The sequence below is a fragment of the Bactrocera dorsalis genome, chromosome 2 (genome assembly GCF_023373825.1).
Source record: "Bactrocera dorsalis isolate Fly_Bdor chromosome 2, ASM2337382v1, whole genome shotgun sequence".
Classification (NCBI taxonomy): Eukaryota; Metazoa; Arthropoda; class Insecta; order Diptera; family Tephritidae; genus Bactrocera; species Bactrocera dorsalis.
In genome coordinates, this window is record NC_064304.1 from 43,554,470 (window position 1) to 43,575,596 (window position 21,127).

The following is a 21,127-nucleotide window of genomic DNA, read 5'->3' on the forward strand; positions in this document are numbered from 1 at the left end:
AAATATAATTAAAACACCCGTGTTAATTAAAATTTCTTCATATTTTTAATCATCATATCTCTTTATTATACTCTTCGCGTCATTGACCGTGAACAGTGCACACAGTTTTAATACCGACAGCACAGCTGGTATAAATATGTTGCTTTAAATAGACTCGTTATGTTCTCTTACACCTTTAGACGTCATTTGACAAATAAAGCTGCGGCAGTGACTGTCAGTCTATGAAAATGCACCGACTTAAAATTTATTTTCAAATTTACAAACGTGCGCATATCAAAAAATTGGCGAGGTGCAGCCGATTGCGTTATTGTTAACTATATAGTTGTTGTTGTTGTTATCATGTGTTGATACATATTCGAACAAATAGAACTTTGTCAAATTGAAAGATTTATGTATGTTAATTGAAATTTTTTTGGCGATGTGCCCGCACTCGCGCACAAAACATACCGACCCGCATGCGATGATGACTAATTCAGTTAATTTATGCAAAAAACGTCAAGTGCATGCAACCAACACTGAAGAAATTTATTTAAAACAAATTGGGATTTATACATATATGTACATACGTACATATGTATGTATGTGTGTATAGATATGTCTATAAAAACTTTAATTTCTCAGATCATGGATACTAAATGACTTTTAATTACAGACAAATTAAGAACTCTCAGTTCAGTTACTTAACTGTGTAGGCGCACCCCTATCAACTGCTCATCTGGATATTCAGAAACATGCACACACTCAATGGACCAACTTATGCATACAAACGCGCGTTCTCTCTTGTCTTCCGTAGCATCTTTCTAAATTTGAAAATTTTTCATAAGCAGCGTTCATTCAAATTAATTTTCAAAATATTGAATCAGTGCGAGCGGGTCACTCAGACGGAAACCACACAATATTCGTAAATATTGGTCGTTTTTGATTGGTGAAAAGTAAAAGTGATGTAAAACTAAACAAACATATAATATATATGTATATATACATACATATATACAAACATAATTTGGCATAAAAATATGTTTTGTTTTTTCCAAAATAAGATGAATTATTGTGCTATATCTTAAAACTGTGTAGTGAACTCAGCACAAATATATAGATTATTACGAAAAACTATTGGCATCACAAGAGTCACGAGTTTCTGAGACGGCTCACTTGTGTAGTAATATGTTTCGTGTCTCGCAGGAGATTCGGTTGAATACAAGCAGCAGCGCTGAAGTGACACGCTACTGCAACACCACAAATGCCGACAGTGAAAATGATTGTATTTTTGGAAAATACCAAAGAACCCCAGACGCGGGTGAGTACATAGATATATACATACTATAAATATGTATATATGTATAAGCAAATGTGTGTATTACGGCAAGTTTCTAAGTTTCCGCTTCTTTGCTTGAAATAATTACGCTTATACAAACAAATCAATGTATTAGATTATATGTATATTATGTTATTTTGTTTTTAAGTATATATACTATATCCTTTTAGACTATTTCTGCAATTACAAATTGAATTTGTTGTTTTCAGTCAAATGAGAATAATTAATTTGTTTTCACATCCGTACTGACGTTATATGTGTATTTGTATATTTCGTTAACTTAATATCAAAATGGATATAGTAAATTACTCGATAACAAACGTGGAATAAAAAGGAAATGGTTAAAACATTATATAGTTAAATGGTTTTAATAAATGGAATAGATGAATTGGAATCTATGGCGGTATATTGATGTATGTTATTTATAACTAATATACATACATAACATTTTGTTGGAAAGGAAGTATTTGTAAACTTTTTAAACTAAATGTTAAAATCACTTTTTTATCAGCTTTTTAGTAACGGACATCAAATATTAGATATAAGACAAAGTAACCTTGGGAACTTAGTACACTTAATCTGAAGTAATAATAAGCGATTTAACCTATAATACCTTAAGGTGTAAAACGTCAACCAGAGGATCAGAATCCAAGCAATTTTATATATTTAGTTGGGTGGGGGTTGGGGTAGTATAAATCAAATTTTATCTATTAACTATTAACATGCCACATACTAAAAAAATGTTCCCTGGTTTTCATTAAGGTACCTCGCATACAATCATCAATCATATGGAGTCGGACGGATGAAAATCCTGAAATATGGTATATAGTTATGTAGTTACATATATGGTGGATAGGTCAAGTTTTCGTTTGAGTAAAAGATGCTCTCTCATTTTCATTGAGATAGCTCACATATTGGCCGATATATGCGGTATAAACTCACCCGGAAGATCGCAAATCTATATATTTGGTATATGCGTGTTAAGAGAAGTGCACTGGATAGTGAAAGAATCAAATGGAATTTAAAATTGTGTTATATCGAAAGAATACGCTCATTCTCGTACTGCGACATAAGAATATGGAAAATGTCACGTACTTAAAGTCGAAATTGGTCAGTCGGTTCCAAAGATATGTGACTTCCCTAAAAAGAGGGCGGTGCCACGCCCATGGTACAATTTTTACCACGGCTCCCATTACGCCTTCTCATACCATATTGGAGTTAAATTTTAACGTCTATGGCGTATTTAGTTATGTATTAATTTATCGCGCTTTTAGTAGTTTTTAACCGTACTGTTATATGATGAGTGAGCGGGGTTATCATTCGATTTCATCCACTTTAACACGGTCGGTAGGAGTTTTTATAGTATTTAAGCTGAGAAAAATTTGTTCTTGTAGTTTTAGTGGTTTAGGAGATATGTGCATTAAACTTATTAAAGGGCGAGGACACAATTGCCCCTTGCTACTAGGATCCCCTGTGCAAAGTTACAGTTTTGTATCTAAATTTAGTGCTCAGTTATGGTACTTTATAGTTAATGACGTTTTGCGAGCTTGGGCATGGTCTGATTACGCCCATCTACGAGTCCGTAATTTTTTTTGTACTAAGGACCCCGCACACCAAGTTTCATTTTTTACACAAGTTACAGCTTGCACGGACGGACAGGCATCCGGATTTCAACTCGTCTCGTCATCTGCAACGTGATTTCCAAGCATTGAAGGCGTCACGGAAGACATTTTTCGGAATAGCCGAGGAGCATGCTACTTCGATCCCCTCTGTCGTCTCAAACTGCTTGCTTTTCATCGGCCTTTTCTCCGGATCATACTCAAAGATCCATGGACAATACAAATCAAATTTCCAGATATTGTTGGAACCAAAAATTACAAAACACTCATACAGTAGTAATCTCCCGTACTATTTTCACTTTTCTTTGTAAACCAAATTTATTTAACTTATTGTTACCAACAGCAAAATTTGCAGACATCGTTAATCATGTACCTACTAACATTATCAATTTTGTTTTTTTTTTTAATTAGCGATATTATTTAGTAATCCAATAATTTGCTTACCAACTTGCCTTATACATACATAGGTATTTACACATTTATTCATATTTTAGACAAGCATTCTATCTTATGCATATCTGGATCTGTATTGTATTTCAGATGCATACCCCACAGAAAATCCGCTGGTGTTAGTTGCACCCGAATTAACAGACCCCAGCAAAGTTCAACTGCTTCACTTCCCGAATGGCGCAATGCGTATAAATTCGGAGGTGGATTTCATACTCAAGCGCAATGGTGTCAAAGGAAATTTTGAAGTCAAGGTAAGTTTTTATTAAATTTGAACTTACACATATGACCGTTAAATTACCACTAAGCAATTATAACTTACAATTTGAAACCCTTTTGTTTAAAGTTCACACTTTTTTCCTTCCTTCCAGCGATGACAATTTTTGAAACACTTCTTTAGACAATAGATTTTAAGCTTTTAGGTTTGTACAATCGTCTAAGAAACATGTGAAAAATAAAATATTCAGATCAACCCACTAATTTCGTTTATATTTCTTGCCAAAAATATAAATTTACGAATGTATCCCTAAGTCTGTGCTATTTTGATTCATAACTTTCAGTATATAGCAGATTTCAATGTTTTATGGATACAGTTATCTGTAGTTTGATGATTTAGATTAATATAATCCTGTTTCCAAAATCAATCTGTATGAAAAGTTTAGAATATATATAAATATCAAGAAAAAGTGATACGAGTATGGCTTAACACATTGATTTCATTATTCTGATTTATATTTAATGGGTGATCACAGTAGAGGTACTTTTCTCAATAGCATTTTATGTCAGATTACACGTGAGTCGTGAGTTTTTTGTTCAGTATTGTTTGGCATTTCAGTGTGAAAAGACTTACGTATGGAACGACTTGGCGAATTTTACGTCGAGATCTTAAATTGAAAACGTACAAAATAGGGCTTGTGCACGAACTGAAGCCGCTCGACCTTCCCAAGGGACATCGCTTCACTCTATGAGCTCTTGAAAAGTTTTAATAAGATGCGCCGTTTTCGAGCCAAATCTTGTTTAGCGACGAGACCCATTTATGGCTCAATGGGTATGTAAACAAGCAAAATTGCCGTATTTCGGACGAAGAACAACCTGAAGAGATTCAAGAGCTATCATTTCTTCTAGAAAAAACAACGGTGGGTTTATGGGGCCGGTGGAATCATCGATCAAAATTTCTTCAGAAATGATGCCTGTGAAAACGTAACCGTCAATAGCGACCCTTATCGCGCCTTGATAACCGACTATTTGATTCCAAAAATGGAAGGTCGTGACCTCGGCGACATTTGGTTTCCACAAGATGGCGCCACTTCCCACACCCCACATCAATAAAGGATTTATTTAGAGATCACTTCAGTGAACAGATAATTTCACTTTTTGAGCCGGTGGATTGGTCACTAAGATGGTGTGGTATCACACCGTTAGACTTTTTCCTGCGAGGCTATCTAAAGTCTTGAAACAAAATATCACCCATATCATTCGCCAGTTACCAGTCGAAATGCTGGAACGAGTCATCGAAAATTGGATTCATCGGATGGACCCAAAAATGTTCTTTCGAGTGAGAATAAATATTCCCCATTAAGTTTGAAGTTTCTGTGCTTCTTCTTCCAAAAAGTAGAGAAACTCGAAATGGATCACCCTTTATAACGCATAAGCCCCCATTTATTTGGATTAATTTATGCTGTTAGAACAACCAAACTCACTAGCTTATATATTATGTATAGTCTTATGTATAGAGTTCTTCTAAGGTTATATATTTCTGCCAAAAATATGTCTTATTATATTAGCATTTATTTACTGTTATTCAAATTGAATATTTTTGCAATATATTGCAGGCTGAAAGCCCCTCTGGCATAACCGCTATCACACCTCTACAACTTATTGATCCGGAGCGTTTAAGAGCGAGCTTTCAACTGAAAGAGGCAGGCCTCTATAAAATACACATCAAATGTAATTCCGTGCCATTACCCAAATCGCCATTCATTATAGTCTCCATTTGTGGTGAGCCCGAGAGCAATGTACGCAAAATGGAATGTAAGTTTACAAACAAAATTCTTTTAATTATATATATATTTGCAAATCATATCTTTTAATATCAAACTCCATCATACTTAGTGCCCGTATTCAAATCAGACGCCAGTTGTGTGACCTATCGCGGACTTGGTCTAACACACATTTCACTTGAAGAGAAGAACGAGTTCACCGTTGATGGTTCGGCCGCGGGCAACAACATGCTGTTTGTTGGCATATTCGGACCAAAAGGACAATGCGATGAGGTCGTCATTAAGCATACCGGAAATAATGTTTACAAAATTACATATGAGGTGCGTGACCCGGGCGATTATTTGCTAGTGGCCAAATGGGGTGACGAGCATATACCAGGTTCGCCATTCCAGTTAAATGCCATATAAAGTTGAAGGAGCCCAGAAAAAATATCCTGTTGTACTTAATTTAATTATAATTATTGTTAGAGTATTTATAACCATTATGAAAGAAATTAGCAAATACGTACATATGTTTTCCCTTAATTTAATACATTTCAATAAAACACCAAGATTATCTATGTTGTAATTGAATTTTGTTAGTAAATAAATAGCGAACTAAGCTTACAAAACAAATTTAAACGCCAATTACATTTCAAGCTTATAGTACATAAAAAGACCTATGCTATACTCAAATTGTATTCATCGGCGTGCAACACCATTGTGTGAAGACAGTTATTTGGCAAAGGAGGGGGAGGGGGGCATTGGTTCACGAACTGCTCACTTTGAAATTTCTAAGCTGCTATAATTAATTGCCTTTGGGTGGTTCCCGTTAGTCGTGTCTAGCCTGGCATCGGAATTACCGTAAAAGGTCCTGATCGCAAACATTATTTCACTGGAGGAGGGTTTTATCCTAGATAGACTACGATCTGCTGGAAATGCGAACATATACCATGTGAATGAGGCTTCAAAAAACGAGTTTTTTTTATTTCTAATTCTTTATGTTCGTAGTATGTCTAGAGTATAAGTGTTTTTTGGCCTATATAATAAAAGTTAATGATTTTCCGTAAGTCCTTTGAAAAATCGGTCAGCTCGGCGCCAAGCACTTTAAAATGACATATCTTCCACAATTTTTGAGATTGTGTTTTGAAATTTGCACTGATTTTCTTAAAACACCTAGCGCGAAATCAATAAAAAATTTTCCTTTAAACAGGCTTTTTTTCATTTGCGCATCCTCTTTTGAGAAAATCTATGGAGTATTGGAAAACAGTTCATAGCATTATTGTTCAATTTATCGGTCTCATTACCACCTGGATGACGCCACTTAAAAAAAAATTCATGAATTTTCGAGATGATTTTTCCCGCTACTATCTGTTATAGTCTTTCTGAACTTGTTCCATGATTTGTGCTGGTGCGGTTACGACGAAGTCGGCAAATATTTCGATTTAATCGAGGTGGAGCCAGTTTCGGACATATCACAAATCGGAAAATTTAAACTTTGGCAAGATTCCACCGAGGAATAACAGTAATGTTTTGGGTTTGATACAATCTCTCAGGCCTGACTGGCTTTTCAGCCTGCACTGTTGCTATCAATTTATGTTCAACTTCGTGTTAAAGGGGGATCCATTTCGAGGTTCCCTACTTTTTTAAAGAAAACCCCCAACAACCCTGTCATTTATTTTTAGAAATTTATCTCCTTCAAATGTTGGCCGCGACGTTGAGTCCAATTTTCGATGACTCGTTCGAGAATTTCGACTGCTAATCGGCGAATGCCACGCGTGCAGTTTTGCGCCAAGGCCTGAATCTAAGCGGGGAAATGCGGCAGTTTTGCATGGCATGTTTATATATTCATTGAATCAAAAATAAGCCTCATCGATGAACAAAATTTGGTTCGATAACGTAGGATCTTCTGGGAACTTTTCAAGAGACCATAAGGTGAAACGAGGTCGTTTGGGAAGGCCGAGCGACGTAAAATGTTCCAAGATCTGTCAATAAAAAGGCTTTTGAAAAAGTACCTCTATTTGGATCACCCGTTATATTAGTAATGACAAATGTCGACCTTTTAAATCCATTTCTTAATGCTTGATAGGATTGGTGAATTGTAAGGCAACTTTATTTTTAAAAATTTTCTGCATACAATCATACACATTTACATACATAAATATATGTATATTATTTAAATAATTTAATATATTGCTATTGGGGCTCAAGCCTCTGCACCCCTTCTTTCTGTCCATTTACGAATGTATTGGCGCGCAAACGGCGTGCCAACAACTCCACCAACAAGTACACATAGAAATATTCATACAAGTACTATGCATCATACATATCTTATCGTAACACAGTCGTGCTGTTGCTCGTTTTAATGATAATTACCACCTTAGACGCCATTAAGCTAGAGTCATTATTTGAATTTTGCTGTATGCTACATATTCGTTGCGCTAATGACAATTTCGTTTAAACACTTGTTTTTACCTCTCAGCTTTTTCGCTGCCACACACACAAGCACACGTGCTGTTTGGTATACATGCCCTTTGGAGCTTCCATCGTGTCGTTGTCGCCACTGCTGTCGTCACAGTCGTCGTCGCTGTCGACGTCATTAGTTACTGTAGAACAGAGAGCCACAGCAAAACATAATGATGATGACCGGCAAAGAACGCGGCAATCATATGTATATTTATCTCTAATATGTGTGTATGTATTATTGTTGTTTTTTGTTATTAGTACATTACCTTACAATGGATACCTACATATGTACATGTGCATATTTTCATTATAAGTATGTGTACTCTGGAGTTTGTTTTTTGGTGTTACGCGTTGACTGCGTTCTCCCAATCCTTATTATTGTATTCTTGGCAGTGCCCCTTAACACGACATGGAGCAGTAACAAAATGATATGAAGTAAGATAAATTGCATGACTTATAAAAACAGTCCTCTATGTTATAGTAAATTCCAAATAAATTTCAACATTATGTATATTTTACCTTATTTTGCTGATATACTTTGGATTTGGATATTACTAAGTTCTGCCATAAGTTCTGTTACAAGACCAGGGTGTTATAAAAATTAAACTATAATCGATTTTTTAATAAAGTTAATTTTATTTTATAATACATGCACTTATATTAAATGAGTGATGTACAAAATTTAATTCGAAATGGCCACTTTTCGCTTTCACACAAGCCCTCAAAGGATCATTGATTAATAGCAGCACACAAAATTTCCATTATAATTGGTAACGTTGCTTGGGCAACAATTTCTTAAGACACTGTGAATTTCTGTGGGGTATTCCCACAGAAAGGAGGTAAGGTTTTCCGTATTGGCTTAGACACCGCTTACAGCGCTCCAGTCGTTCTTCCTTTGCTCTGTTTGGTGCCAATGGGAGATTCCAAGTGTAGCCAGGTCCTTCTCCACTTGGTATTTCCAAGGGATTGGAGGTGTTCCTTTTCTTCCAATTTCCCCAGCGGGTACTGTGCTGAATACTCTCTGAGCTGGAGTGCTTTTATCCATTCGGACGAGATGATCTAATCAGTTTTAGCCACTGTCTCTTAATTCACTGAACTATGTCAATGTCGTCTTACATCTCGTACAACTCATCATTCCATCGACTGCGGTATTCGCCGTAAACCAATTCAATTGCCCGTTCAGTCCGAATAGCATCTGCAAGCAAGAGTTATTCTGTGTTGTATTTCGAGTCTGACGTTGTTGTTGGTGCTAATGCTGGTCTACGACTACGAAATTATGACTGTCAAGAGTGACGTGAGAGCCAAGTCACGAATGCGACGACTTTTTGTTTGATGTCAGAAGATATTTCGTCTTGCCCCCTTTTAATACCGGACCCATTTGCTTCGCTTCTTTGTTCAATCTGGAGAAAGCAGAGCGATTGTTATGGCCAATGACTACTCTTGTAGAACATTGTACCTTCTCTATTCAGCTCTGCTGCTCGAATTATTTAGAAAGGGGGTCGCCTTTTCGGAAACCTTGTTTCGTATCTTTTGGTATTGTTCAACATCAGTTCCACAGGCATATTAATTTTGAGTTGAGAGGGCTTATTCCACAGTAATTAGCGCAGCTTGTGAGGTACGCCTTTTTGTAAATTGGACTGAGCACACTTAAATTCCAATCTTCGGGGATGCTTTCGCCTGACCATATTCCTTATCAGTTCTTCGCCGCCGTATTTGATTAGCTCGGCCGGCAGTCCATCACCCCCCGCCGCTTTGTTGTTCTTCAGGCAGGTAATTGCTTTCGAACTTCTTCATGGTCGGGCAATGAAACGTCTGCTCCATCGTCATCGATTGGGGAATCGGAGGTTCGATATCTCCTGGTGTTCGGATCCAGGATGTAGAAGTGTTCCCCTACATACATATGTTAACACGGCTTTAACAGTCTATTCGATTTTTATTTTAAAAATACTAAAGAACGAAACATAACCCAAATGCCACTGCTCACTTGTATTGGCTAATCCCAACTTATCGTTTGTTCGGTTATAAGCATGGTCTGACCCAATGCAATATCCTCCTCCGCCAGGAATACATACATACATTCGTTAAGACATACGTATCTATCGAGTGAGCATTTTGATACAAATAATCTATTTTAGGTGAAGAAAACATTAAACCCTTTACAATATGTAGCAATTGTTTGAAGCACCAGCTTTATATAGAAGTTGAGTCTGATTATCATTCAATTTCGCTCATTTGTACAAACGAGAAAAATAATGACTTATGCATCTATACACATGTGTATAAGTATGTGTGTTTTATGTTTAGATTCAAACATTGATTTCCAACCCAGCAATTGCTCCAATGAAATTGAGTGTAATTTCCTTTTATTCTAATCTCGAAAAATACAATCAACATTAATGATGATGAGCCTCTGCTGACGCCGCAGTCGACAGTTGAATTCGGTCATTGCTTTATTCTACAGTGGCGTAGCGCAATAAGATTTCATTTTGAAGGATTTTTTCAATTCAAAACGGAAAAATTTATTAAATTTTGTCTCTAGTATTCAGTTCGAACAATAAGTTACACAATATGCTGTTTAAATAAAAATGTGTCATTGAATGCATATCAGAAATCAAAACAAAATAATAAATAAAGAAGGATTGGATACTTTTCCTTAACTTAAAATAACCACACATATTACATTCCTATCAATTAAATATTTATTTATAATGTAAAATAATATTATACATATATAGTAACAGTTAATTATATAATAACAGTCAGTAGTTTCAGTCAAATTTTAAATCATCAGTCAACTCGTGTTTGAACATCAGCTTTCTGAGAGAGTGCTACATTTCTCATCATCGCAACCGGGAGATACATCATTATATGGGAGTGATTTCAATGATGGAATTGTTGCTTTAACGCACAAATGATGACCCCACATAAACTTAATAATGATGTCTCTTGATATAAGTGAAAGAAGAGAGGTTGAACGTTGGCGTCGCCGTAACAGAGAAAAACACTGCGGCAACGTATGCAGTGGCGACGACGACGACAGGGCCGATGTTTAGTTCCGATTGAACGTCTCTGTGCTTCGGTTGTGCTATGTTTGTGTGCGCGGAGAGTCAAATTCGTACAGTGTTGAAAGGCAGCGAATGGGAATTGTCATTAGATTAATTACATCATTTGCTTTCCGCCATAAACGCCAACGAACGATAACATATTGATTAAGTTTTTTCACTAACTAATAACCAATAAGAAGTATAAGAGTTTATGAGAAAAAACGAAAAACAACAAAGTAAATATTTGCAACATCATTAGCGGCGTATATGTGAACACGCAGCGGCATTTTATATAAAAGCTAAGAGCTCATTTGGATAGAAGAAATGTGAGTGGAGAAAAATGTGTAGTGAAAGACATGAAATTAAGGGCCAAACTTATACTAAGTTCCACTAAATATCAAATGACTAAAGTCAAATGGACAGTGTACAGAAATGTCATTAGGTTCGTTGAATTGGCATTTCGTTTGCGTTGATCAACTAAAATTTGTGGTAACACTGAGGTTAATGTTACAAAACACACATGTGCATATGCGTAGGTTAGATCTGTGTACGTAATGGTGGCTGTGCGATTAAGTAAAATCGAGAAAAAATAATAAAAAATATAGAGGGAAGCAGAAGTTGCAATAGCACCCATCTTGTTTCTGGTTAAACGGCAACAGCAACAGCATTGGCGGACAAGTGCAGTAACAGACGAAAGGGTCGTCGGTGGCAACTCACGTCTAAACTGTGTAACACAGAGAGCGCATCCGCATCTTCTTCACATGTCGTTTTAGTATACTTGAATATCCGCTTTAGTATGAGTTACACACAGCTCTATGATGTCAGCCAACGACTTTTTGTCTTTCGTTGTTTTCACAATTTTATTTATCCTATAAAAGTTATTGCAACTAAACTCGGTGCCAATTTCCAAACATATTGTTTACCAAATTCAATCAGCGAACTGTTCTCGCTGTGATGAGCGTGTTAAAAGAATATAATACATTGCAGGTGCAAGTGCTGCAAGCCAAGAAGCCAACTGTGCACAGTATTTAGTGGGAGAGCCATCTGGGACTTATTTTGGTTTATTTTTAATGATCATTCCGTATCTATAATTATCACTAAAGAAATTCCAATTGTGTATTTCGTTATTTGATGCGTTTTGCAACTAAAAATGCTAATGATGGCCTTGTTGTTTCGCTTTTCCCTAATGTTTCGCAGTTTGCGCTAGCGCAGAGAGTGAGAAAACGATAATTACATTGCAAAGCAGTGAGCGCGAGAGAAATTTAAAGATTATATTTGTATTTTCAGTCCATTATAACGCCAATGTATTTATCAGCGACTTTAGTTTAGCGATTAGAAAAATGTGATGTGTATGAAACCGGTAGGAAAATTGTAAAAATCTAAAGTTAAGTTTACAAAATGTTGTGAAATTTTGATTCCAATGCACACATTTCAGGTTTGTTGTTTTATTTTTACGGTGTATGCGCACCTATTATTAAGTTTTAATACTTCATTATTCGTTGGTGAACAAATTGAAATGTGAAATGTCGTCATTATCGACTTTTTTGAAATTCATAATTAAGCAATTTTCTGTTTTGTTTTGCTCAGCGACATCTTGTTGCATGGCTACACGCTCTAAGGTTGACTTGTGCGCGCAATTAGAATGCAACTTTGTTATCAAAACAAGTGCTGAGCACTAAAGCATACTTGTATTTCCTATACAAACTGACCGATCAAAATCAAGTTCTTGTAAGGAATATTTTGCATTTGTGTAGGGTATTATAGTTTCGTTGCAACCAAAGTTAACATTTTGTTGTTTTTAATTTATTTTTAAAATGATACATATATACTAATTTCAATGAAATGATTACATTATTGTTTTTATTTTTCAGATATTTCTGATATTAAAATTTGAATAAATAAGCCGCTTAGCGGAGGTTCTTTAAGAATACCATTTGCTCTTTCCGAGACCCATGTGAAATGCCTGTAAGTATAAATTGGTACCTTAAAATTGCTTCCGAAAATCTATTCAAACGTCATTCTTTACTTATTAGTATGAAAAATTCAACAAAAAACGCCGACAATGGGAGGATAATGGAGTTTTAGAATTAATTAAATTGTGGAAAGTTTGCGCCTATGAGTTGCGCACGATAAAACGCAATGGCCATTTGTATGTGGCTATGGCAAAACAGTTGACCGCTTTGGGTGTACCTGTATCAGCACTAGAAGTACATTTTAAAGTAAACAATTTGACACAACGTTACCGGTAAGTTAAAAATCAAGCACATACTAGAGCTTTCATCATCTTTTACTTTTTATTCGCAGGCAAGAGCAGAAAACCTTTGAAACCACTGGCATTATAAGCACGTGGAAATTCTATTCGCAAGTGGATGATGTTTTCAAAAGTCTGGCCGGACAAGCAGGGTATAAGTTTGTGATTCTACGAAACGAAAATAGCCTAACTGAAAAATGTTTTCTAAATTTACAGTGACAAACGCATTATGACACCAGCATCTAATCCGAGCACTTTACCTTCGGCTTCAGAGTCTCCCGTTTGGAAGAATCAAATGTCTCAACAAGAGTTCAATAGTAATAATTCCGAAGGATTTTATAAGTATGTTTGAACATACATATTTGCTTCTAATGCTCATTTGCATCTAACTCAATAAATTTTTCTCCTTTAATAAAGATCTGAATATGGAATGCACAGACATTTTATGGATCACACTCAACCTCCACCCAATCAAAACAACGATGTTAACTTTATGGCTACCACCGCAGCAGCTGCAGCTGTTGCCGCCGCTTCAGCACAACTTAACACCGCACCTAATAACAACACAAACACCAACGGAGTTGTGCCAAATTACAATAACAAAATGAAAAAACCTTCCGAGGATTATGATAAATTCGTAGATATTGTCAAAAATATTGTCGACAATCACAAGGCTACTCCGGACAAGGTGGATACTTTCGGCGATTTCATTAAGTCGTATATGAGACGCTGGCCCGATCGCCTACAGGATGAAGCCATAAATCACATAACAAACTATGTCATTGTTAAAAATATGGAAAATTCGATGAATAATGGGGATGGTGTGAATAATAGACAATAATAGAAGGGTAGTAATAAGGATGGGTTATATAGTATATTGGTACGCAAGAAATTTGCATGTGTGTAGTAGCCTTAAGTACGGGTTTAAGTACACGAAGAACGTTACTTAATATAAAGTAAATCAAAATTCTCTCTTTTGGATTTCTAAGCATAAGTTATGTGTATTCTTTTAAGGATAGGAAAATATACATGCATAAATAAATGTTTGCTTTCTAAAAACGACATGAATACATACAAATATGTATATAGATTTAAAGTCATCTTCAGTTTTACTTGTAGTTATACTTACACATACATATGTTAAACTAAGTAGTTACTTTTATTTTCATATTTTGTATCAATAAAAATCAACCTCATACAATGAATTTTATACACATTGAAAATTTAATTTCTTGTATCCAGAAATTTTTGTATTTGAAGTTAATTTGTAAAATTGACATGATTCAAGGCACAATTCCGATTACTTTGGCGCCGCGATCTGAAGGTACCGTTGGAAAGAGGAGCGCTTTCGAGCGCTCGAAAAATGATTCAACACTTGTTTGTAATTTTAAAATTTTTGGGGAAGCGAAAAACTAAAAAAATATGTTTTATATGTTTCATAATAAGAACAATGTTTGTGCTATTGCTTGCATTGAAAGCAGTAGATGTTAATATTGATATCTCTAATATTTAAGCCTTGTATTTTATTGATTTACTGAAGGTTGAATTTTTATAATAAACTTCTGCAGAGAACATACAACAAAAATAGCGACAACAAAACTGCATGTAAACTGTCATTTTTACATATTTCTGTTAAATAGTAGCGAATATGTTAAAAATGGTAAAGTTCCTACTCGGTGGTTTTTACCTCTGTTAGCTATCATACAAAATTTGATTTGCACTTTCTCCTTGGTTATTTGTTTTATACTCCCCTATTTCATTGTGTATTTTGGTCTAAATATGCTCTTCTTGATAAAGTAAGAGGAACACCTTGGGGGCAATATTTTCTAATAAAAGATTTCGATTGTTGTTGTTGTCGTGTCGGCAGAATTCTGTAATCAATCATTCGGTAGCATTCATCGGTCAACTTTATTTCATCGTGAACGTTTCAGTTTTAAGAAGAAGAAACAAATAGGAAAATGTCAATGTTTATTCTCCTTTGTTAGTTAGTTCGTTTAATTTTACGTGTTTGATAGTGCAGCTTTTGGAAAATATTTGTATAAAAATGGGTGTTTCTAATTATGATGGTTAGTGATTATACTTAACAAAGAGCAAAGGCTAACTCTATATATAAATTACAATTTTTGCAGCACTTCGCAAGCAAGCAAGGCATCTGGAGAACGAAATTGACCTAAAGTTAGTTGCATTTAGCAAAATTGGTGCAGGCACTAGCACATCCCTTCATAGCAGTTCATCAACCGACACATCACCACTATTAGGCGAACATGTCTTTGATTCCCTCTCGGAAGAAATTTCACAAATGCTAGACAAGGTAAAATGTAAATATTGAAGTATTGTGTATAACGTCTTATGGCTATCCATGTTACAGCTTTCGTCGTTGAACGAAAATATGTCAGAGCTTCCTGCAACAGGTGCTGCTGCTATTCATACACTCCAACGTCATCGTGAAATCCTGCATGGATATAAGCAAGAGTTCAATAAAATTTGCGCAAATCACACAACTCGCATAGAGCGTGAAGAATTACTACGTGGTTCCGGGTTAGCCACAAACAGTCCAACTATTTCTGGATTAAGTAGACGCGATCTGTATTTGAAAGAAAGTACTCATTTGAACAGGTTAGTGGTTACTTTATAAAAATAAATTGAGATAAGTAATGAACTTTGCTTATTTTCATTATAGTTCAAGTAATATGGTCAATGACCAAATAAACATCGCTATTGAAACTCGAGAACACTTACTTTCGCAGAGACAGGCATTCAAACGATTGCAGACTCGATTTAATGACATATCCAATAGATTTCCCCTGATTTCCAGGTAAGTTTGCAAATATATTTCAAATGTTAAAAAAGTAGAGTATATGTTCTCTAATTTCAGTCTCATACAAAGGATCAATATAAAGAAGAAGAGAGATTCACTTATTTTAGGTGCAGTTATAGCTGTGTGTGTAATACTACTATTGCTCTATGCGTTTAATTAACAATTTTTGTTTATATTTTAAAATTTTAAACCAATCCAACCAATCTAAATTTTAAATCACCGAATTCATAATGTTGTAAGCGTTATTCAGATATACATATGTATGAAAAAAAGTTGATCTATATTTTAATATTTTTTTTGACATCTATTTAATTATTTTACATATGTAGGGCAATAAATAATAATTAATTGTATTGTAATTTGTGATAAAACAAGGTATAAATAAAACATAAAAAATTATATATTCAAATAAATCTGCACATTCATTTCTCTTACAGTTCAAAATAATTAAAACTTGTATTTATTCATAACACACTAAAATGATTGCTCATTTAAGTGTAGGGTGTTTGTCATTTAAACAGCTGCGAGAAAACAGCTGACAGCGCATTTTGACAGCCGCGCATGGCTAGAAAAACAAAAAAGCACATAGTTAATTTGTATTTCTCTTACAAATAATTGTTTTTAATTAAAAGTTTAAATACAAAAATGGTTGACTTACCCGCGGTACAAAAAGAAGATAAGCGTGTATTTTTTGAAAACGCGCAAATGGATGAAATGGCACAGCATTTTGTGGGGAATCTGTACAGGTATAAATGAAACATCTTTTATTTCACTGATTCTGTTATCACTTACTTAACTTCCTACCGCAGATACCGTGAAAATATAGTGGTCCCCTCTAGTAATGGTCCAATACAAATAAAAACGAATGAAGAGAAAATGATTGAAAAGACAGTGGAAAGCTGCGCCTTCAAGTCTATAACTGCCTGCGTAATGGGTATAAATAGCACCATTTATATTACAAATACAATTAGCTAATAGCTGGTTCTTATTTTGGTTTACAGGTTATGGTTTGGGTGCCGCTATTGGTTTGTTTAGCGCCTCGGTAAACCCCAGCCTCACAGATCCGTTATTGCACGAAAAGAAACAGACAGCACGTGAGATTTTACGAGATATGCGCAAGACAACACATGGTTACGCCAAGAACTTTGCCATGATTGGTATGGTGTTCTCAGGTGTAGAGTGCACAATCGAAAGTGTGAGTGGACATTGTGATTCATATTTAAAGAATTGTATAAATTACCCTTTTCTAAATAGTATCGAGGTGTTACTGATTGGCGGAACGGTACCTATGCCGGCGCTGTTACGGGGGGTCTGATTGGTCTGCGTGCTGGCGTTAAGGCAGGTATTGTGGGTGCTGCCGGTTTCGCTGCCTTTTCAACGGTCATTGACTATTATATGCGCCATCGCTTGTAGAGAAATAATGAAAAAACGTCGAACGACTTTTATATTGATTAATTGGTGTGTTATTCTGTTACTTGTGGTTACAAAGTGTGTAATAATAAAGAGTCGATTATTATGCAGTAAATAAGATGGATTTGTAAACAACAAAAATCTGCAATAAACAATATCGAATTATTTATAATTTAAAATAATTCAACAAACTAACAGCACTCTTCATATATTCAAATATCATATATGGCAATATATTTTGTGTACAATGGTTATCAGGGACTGCAAGACAATTTTCAAAAAACAATGAATGTGTTTAGCTATCAGTGGAGTGACTATCAAAGGTATTATGGAGTTTTTGTTTATTTATTTATTCTTCAATGAAAAGTTTGCGAATTTTATAAGCTTTACTTGACTTTTGGGATTTTATAAATCCAACTCTTAAACCGAATGACTCTTATTGCAGTATGAATTATATTTTCTCATATAAATAAACCCTTATGTAACTAAAATAATTTGTCAAAACGTAGAAATTCAAATTATAATTATAGGGCCCCATTGTATATATGTATGTAAGTATTTGTAAAAAATTCAAGAAAAAATTTGACGTCCGTAATAAGTCAATATTTTTGATTTTTAAACAAATTGAAACTAAATTAAATCATAAATCAATATAAGTCAATAAAATGTAATATATTAGTATCATATACAGTAATTATTGTTACACCAATAAAGCCAAGTTTGGGAAGCGCTGCATAATTGATCAACAAAAATTTTCCCAGGTACTTAAAACATTAATTTGATTGCAAACAAACTTTGACATTTTTCTGCAGCAACGTCCAACACGAAACCCAGTTACCTTGCTCGCAAAAGTATACACAAACGTACATACATACAAACATGCGAATGTGCATTCATAAATAAAAACTGGTCGTAAAGCAATTGTACAAAAGAAAAGGTTGATAAAATGCAGTTTAACCGCAACGTGTAGGAATTTAATAGCCGCTGGTGTAGGAAATAAACTCATCTACAACTACAGTAACACCAAAGTACAAGCACATCACATTTCAGCGCTGCAATTGTGAGCAAAAACCGAAGAAAAGCAAAAAAATTTAAAGCCAAGCGTGCATTGCGTCCAGTCTACATTGAATCTTGGTTAAAGAGTGCAGCATATGTAACATACATTCATACATATATACATATACACACATGCATATGTATATTTATAAGCAGCGAACGTTTGGCGCGCATGCGCTAAGCTTCAAATACCAAATCGAATGTGAAGAGATGAGTAGGTGCTGCTAAGCTTGCAGCCGTCCCCTTTGATGCGGCTGACCGGTTTCGAGTTGTTTTCTATATAATTTTGGGCACCAAAACGCCAACAAATAAACCAAAACAAAGGAAGCAAGTAGCGGCAAATATAACAGCGAACTGAAGCAGCATCAGCGCCTGCAATGCAAGTAGCCAAACCGAAGTCACCAGTTTTGTGGTCTGTCCCACGCTGTGCTGGAACCATCAGTTTCGATCGAACGTGACATGCGCGCCTTATTGCTGCTTTCTTTATTGTTTTATGTATTTTTATTATACCCACACAAAAATAGGATTGTGCAGGTATTTTAGCATTGTAAAAGAAACATAATAAAAGGAACTGAATCTGTAAAGTGTTCCTACTTTATTCTATTCTTACATGTTTGAGTACACAGACTATATTTACCACGTTTGCTGATAAAAGTCTAATAATTGTCTATTTGCAGAGCGTTAGATACATAGAAAGTAATTGAGGTTTAGCACTGCGACCTATGGTCTATTGTGCTCTCTCCTATATCATATTTGGTCACAAACGTCCAACCCTCTGAACAATTCGAGGATTTTGCTGGGCGTCATGGGGATGATGTGAGCCCTGTCCACGTGAATGAATCCAAGGGCCATTAGCCTGCTTCTACAAATTTCTGGGCTATCTAAAATCAAATGTTCTGGAGTTTCCGGTTCCAAGTCGCAAAACCGGCAGTTTACAAAAGAGACAATGCCCATATTGGACAAGTCATACTTGAGCCTGCAGTGCCTAGTATAGAGGGCGACAAGGAGATGGAATTTGTCTGGGTGGAAATTGATGATGTCTCTAAACCTTGCTTGGTTGAACCCTCCCAACAGCAACTTAGCGTGGCGCATTCTGTTGCCTGCACTTTCTTCTCCGTGCGGGGCAACTCCGTGCGGGACCTCACCTCAATGCATAGTTATGGCCCCATCATTCTGGAAGCCGCCGCAGAGCGGGTTAGATCGTCGCCCACTCATCATGTACACGGTTGCAAACCAAAAGGCGGTTCAGACTTCCTATACACTCCTTCGCTAATAGCGATTTGACTTCATAAGCTGAGATCGCTTTCAGTGCCACATGAGTGTCTCTGAGTAAAGCGATACGCTGGTTGCGATAGTTGCGTGGGAGATCGATTTCTGCTTATAACAAAGACTTCTGCTTGAAAGATGCTCGGAAAAGATCCAACTGGTAACTTGGTATGTGGTCCCTCAATGCCTGTTCCAATGTCTTCTGGCCTTCAGTAGTAGGTCGAGTGTGAAATCACTTCACTCCGAAGTTTACCCTCTTCGTAACGCCGTATCTTTACAGAAAAAGGGCCAGTAGTGTGTCTTCCCCTAATTGTCTTCCCTTTGCTATACCCCTCTTCTGCCATAAGCATATTTATCTCTGATGGTATGCTTCGCTGCCTATTTGATCACTAGATGCAGCGGTGTGAGCTCCAACGTGACTTCAAGTGCTGCGGTTAGACGAAGACGCCCCTGATGCGCAGCGTTATCTTCGATGCCCAAGCAACCGCTCCATAAGTAACAATAGGCCTTACATTCCTGGCATACGGCCACCTGATCGACCCCTCTTGCAGCCCCAGGATCTACCGGCTAGGCGTCTGCATTTATAGTGTGGCGTCTCCATATTTGGTGGCTCTGGACAGTGATAATTTCACATGCCTATTCCCCCGTAAGGTTGCGTCTAATGTGAGGTCGCGATTAGCCTTTAGTGCCACTTGGCTATCAACAATAAAGTTATAGACTTGCTGCTTAGACCATAAGCCCATTTGATAACATCTGTTAGTCTCGTTCTGAAGGACTGACCTATCTTCTGTGTACGGATGGTTAAATAAACCTCCTGTCCATGTTTTTCTGTATAATTAATCAAGGGATACATAGATAACGCCGTTGATACTATTAATTACATCATCATTAGTCCATTCTTCTCCTCAAAGGAAAGGAAATGTTATATTTTTCCCCTCACTCACCTTTCTTTTAAGTGCTGAAAAATTGCGAGGTCTGCCTGAGACTTTTTCTCACAACTTCTTATAATTTTGTGGAATGGTTTTGAGTGTTTACTCTCTTTGATCGGATAAAAATTCGGGCTCCTTCCAGTTATGTAGCTCCAATTGTCGTGGGAACTGGAGCCTAAAATTACGTTCCGCCCGAATTTGGACTCTCCTTTTTGTTATTATTATGGCTTGTAAGAGTGCTCGTTACTTGTTTGATTGTGTGTACACCAAAGTTAACTTTCGTATGGTGTACTGCGTTTATGCGGTGGGTAAGTACTGTTTTGTTTTACTTGAACTTGTTTTGTTTGGTTTTATATTTCGGGCACTGGAGTTTTGTAGCCAACAAGTGAGCGAGGGATTGAGTAAATCAAATCATATACCACTCTCGTTTGATATTAACGATCGAGTTTAATTTGTAGAGATATCTATAGCATAAGAATTTATATATATGTACGTCGAGGCTACCTTAAACTTAAAGAGCTGCTTAT

At 36.0% G+C, this 21,127-nt stretch overlaps 4 protein-coding genes across 6 annotated transcripts; all 4 read left to right on the forward strand.

The window, feature by feature from the left end:
- Positions 1-19: 19 nt before the first annotated feature.
- Positions 20-5,949, forward strand: LOC105234174 (filamin-A). The gene is made up of 4 exons (XM_049448385.1): positions 20-1,297; positions 3,475-3,635; positions 5,214-5,412; positions 5,494-5,949. Exons 1-4 carry the CDS (start codon positions 1,165-1,167, stop codon positions 5,787-5,789), a joined length of 789 nt encoding a protein of 262 aa, XP_049304342.1. The 5' UTR covers positions 20-1,164; the 3' UTR covers positions 5,790-5,949.
- A 4,919-nt stretch (positions 5,950-10,868) lies between these two features.
- LOC105234173 (uncharacterized) lies at positions 10,869-14,408 on the forward strand. Of its 3 annotated transcripts, none has more exons than XM_049448381.1 (6): positions 10,869-11,196; positions 12,742-12,835; positions 12,904-13,115; positions 13,175-13,273; positions 13,338-13,463; positions 13,539-14,408. In XM_049448381.1, the coding sequence occupies exons 2-6, from the start codon at positions 12,830-12,832 to the stop codon at positions 13,960-13,962; spliced, it is 867 nt and encodes a 288-aa protein (XP_049304338.1). In that variant the 5' UTR covers positions 10,869-11,196; positions 12,742-12,829; the 3' UTR covers positions 13,963-14,408. The 3 variants fall into 3 exon arrangements, with proteins under 3 accessions (XP_049304338.1, XP_049304339.1, XP_019844354.1); XM_049448382.1 differs by lacking the exon at positions 10,869-11,196 and adding an exon at positions 12,158-12,305; XM_019988795.3 differs by lacking the exon at positions 10,869-11,196 and adding an exon at positions 12,399-12,598.
- Positions 14,409-15,033: 625 nt separating this feature from the next.
- On the forward strand, positions 15,034-16,230 carry LOC105234172 (Golgi SNAP receptor complex member 1). Its single transcript, XM_011216458.4, has 5 exons — positions 15,034-15,187; positions 15,251-15,432; positions 15,490-15,737; positions 15,802-15,936; positions 15,997-16,230. The coding sequence occupies exons 1-5, from the start codon at positions 15,166-15,168 to the stop codon at positions 16,097-16,099; spliced, it is 690 nt and encodes a 229-aa protein (XP_011214760.1). The 5' UTR covers positions 15,034-15,165; the 3' UTR covers positions 16,100-16,230.
- Positions 16,231-16,464: 234 nt separating this feature from the next.
- Positions 16,465-17,544, forward strand: LOC105234171 (mitochondrial import inner membrane translocase subunit Tim22). Its single transcript, XM_011216457.4, has 4 exons — positions 16,465-16,685; positions 16,749-16,873; positions 16,941-17,134; positions 17,194-17,544. Exons 1-4 carry the CDS (start codon positions 16,585-16,587, stop codon positions 17,350-17,352), a joined length of 579 nt encoding a protein of 192 aa, XP_011214759.1. The 5' UTR covers positions 16,465-16,584; the 3' UTR covers positions 17,353-17,544.
- The last annotated feature ends 3,583 nt before the right edge of the window (positions 17,545-21,127 follow it).

Excerpts from the sequence above, each read along its gene's own strand:
- LOC105234174 (XM_049448385.1), top strand. The coding sequence starts at position 1,165 with ATGTTTCGTGTCTCGCAGGAGATTCGGTTGAATACAAGCAGCAGCGCT. Across the intron at positions 3,636-5,213 it reads AAGGAAATTTTGAAGTCAAG|GCTGAAAGCCCCTCTGGCAT; the intron begins GTAAGTTTTTAT and ends AATATATTGCAG. Across the intron at positions 5,413-5,493 it reads CAATGTACGCAAAATGGAAT|TGCCCGTATTCAAATCAGAC; the intron begins GTAAGTTTACAA and ends CATCATACTTAG.
- LOC105234173 (XM_049448381.1), top strand. Across the intron at positions 13,116-13,174 it reads AATTTGACACAACGTTACCG|GCAAGAGCAGAAAACCTTTG; the intron begins GTAAGTTAAAAA and ends TTTTATTCGCAG. Across the intron at positions 13,274-13,337 it reads AGTCTGGCCGGACAAGCAGG|TGACAAACGCATTATGACAC; the intron begins GTATAAGTTTGT and ends CTAAATTTACAG.
- LOC105234172 (XM_011216458.4), top strand. The coding sequence starts at position 15,166 with ATGGGTGTTTCTAATTATGATG. Across the intron at positions 15,433-15,489 it reads TTTCACAAATGCTAGACAAG|CTTTCGTCGTTGAACGAAAA; the intron begins GTAAAATGTAAA and ends TCCATGTTACAG. Across the intron at positions 15,937-15,996 it reads AGATTTCCCCTGATTTCCAG|TCTCATACAAAGGATCAATA; the intron begins GTAAGTTTGCAA and ends CTCTAATTTCAG.
- LOC105234171 (XM_011216457.4), top strand. The coding sequence starts at position 16,585 with ATGGTTGACTTACCCGCGGTACAAAAAGAAGATAAGCGTGTATTTTTT. Across the intron at positions 16,874-16,940 it reads TATAACTGCCTGCGTAATGG|GTTATGGTTTGGGTGCCGCT; the intron begins GTATAAATAGCA and ends TTTGGTTTACAG. Across the intron at positions 17,135-17,193 it reads TAGAGTGCACAATCGAAAGT|TATCGAGGTGTTACTGATTG; the intron begins GTGAGTGGACAT and ends TTTTCTAAATAG.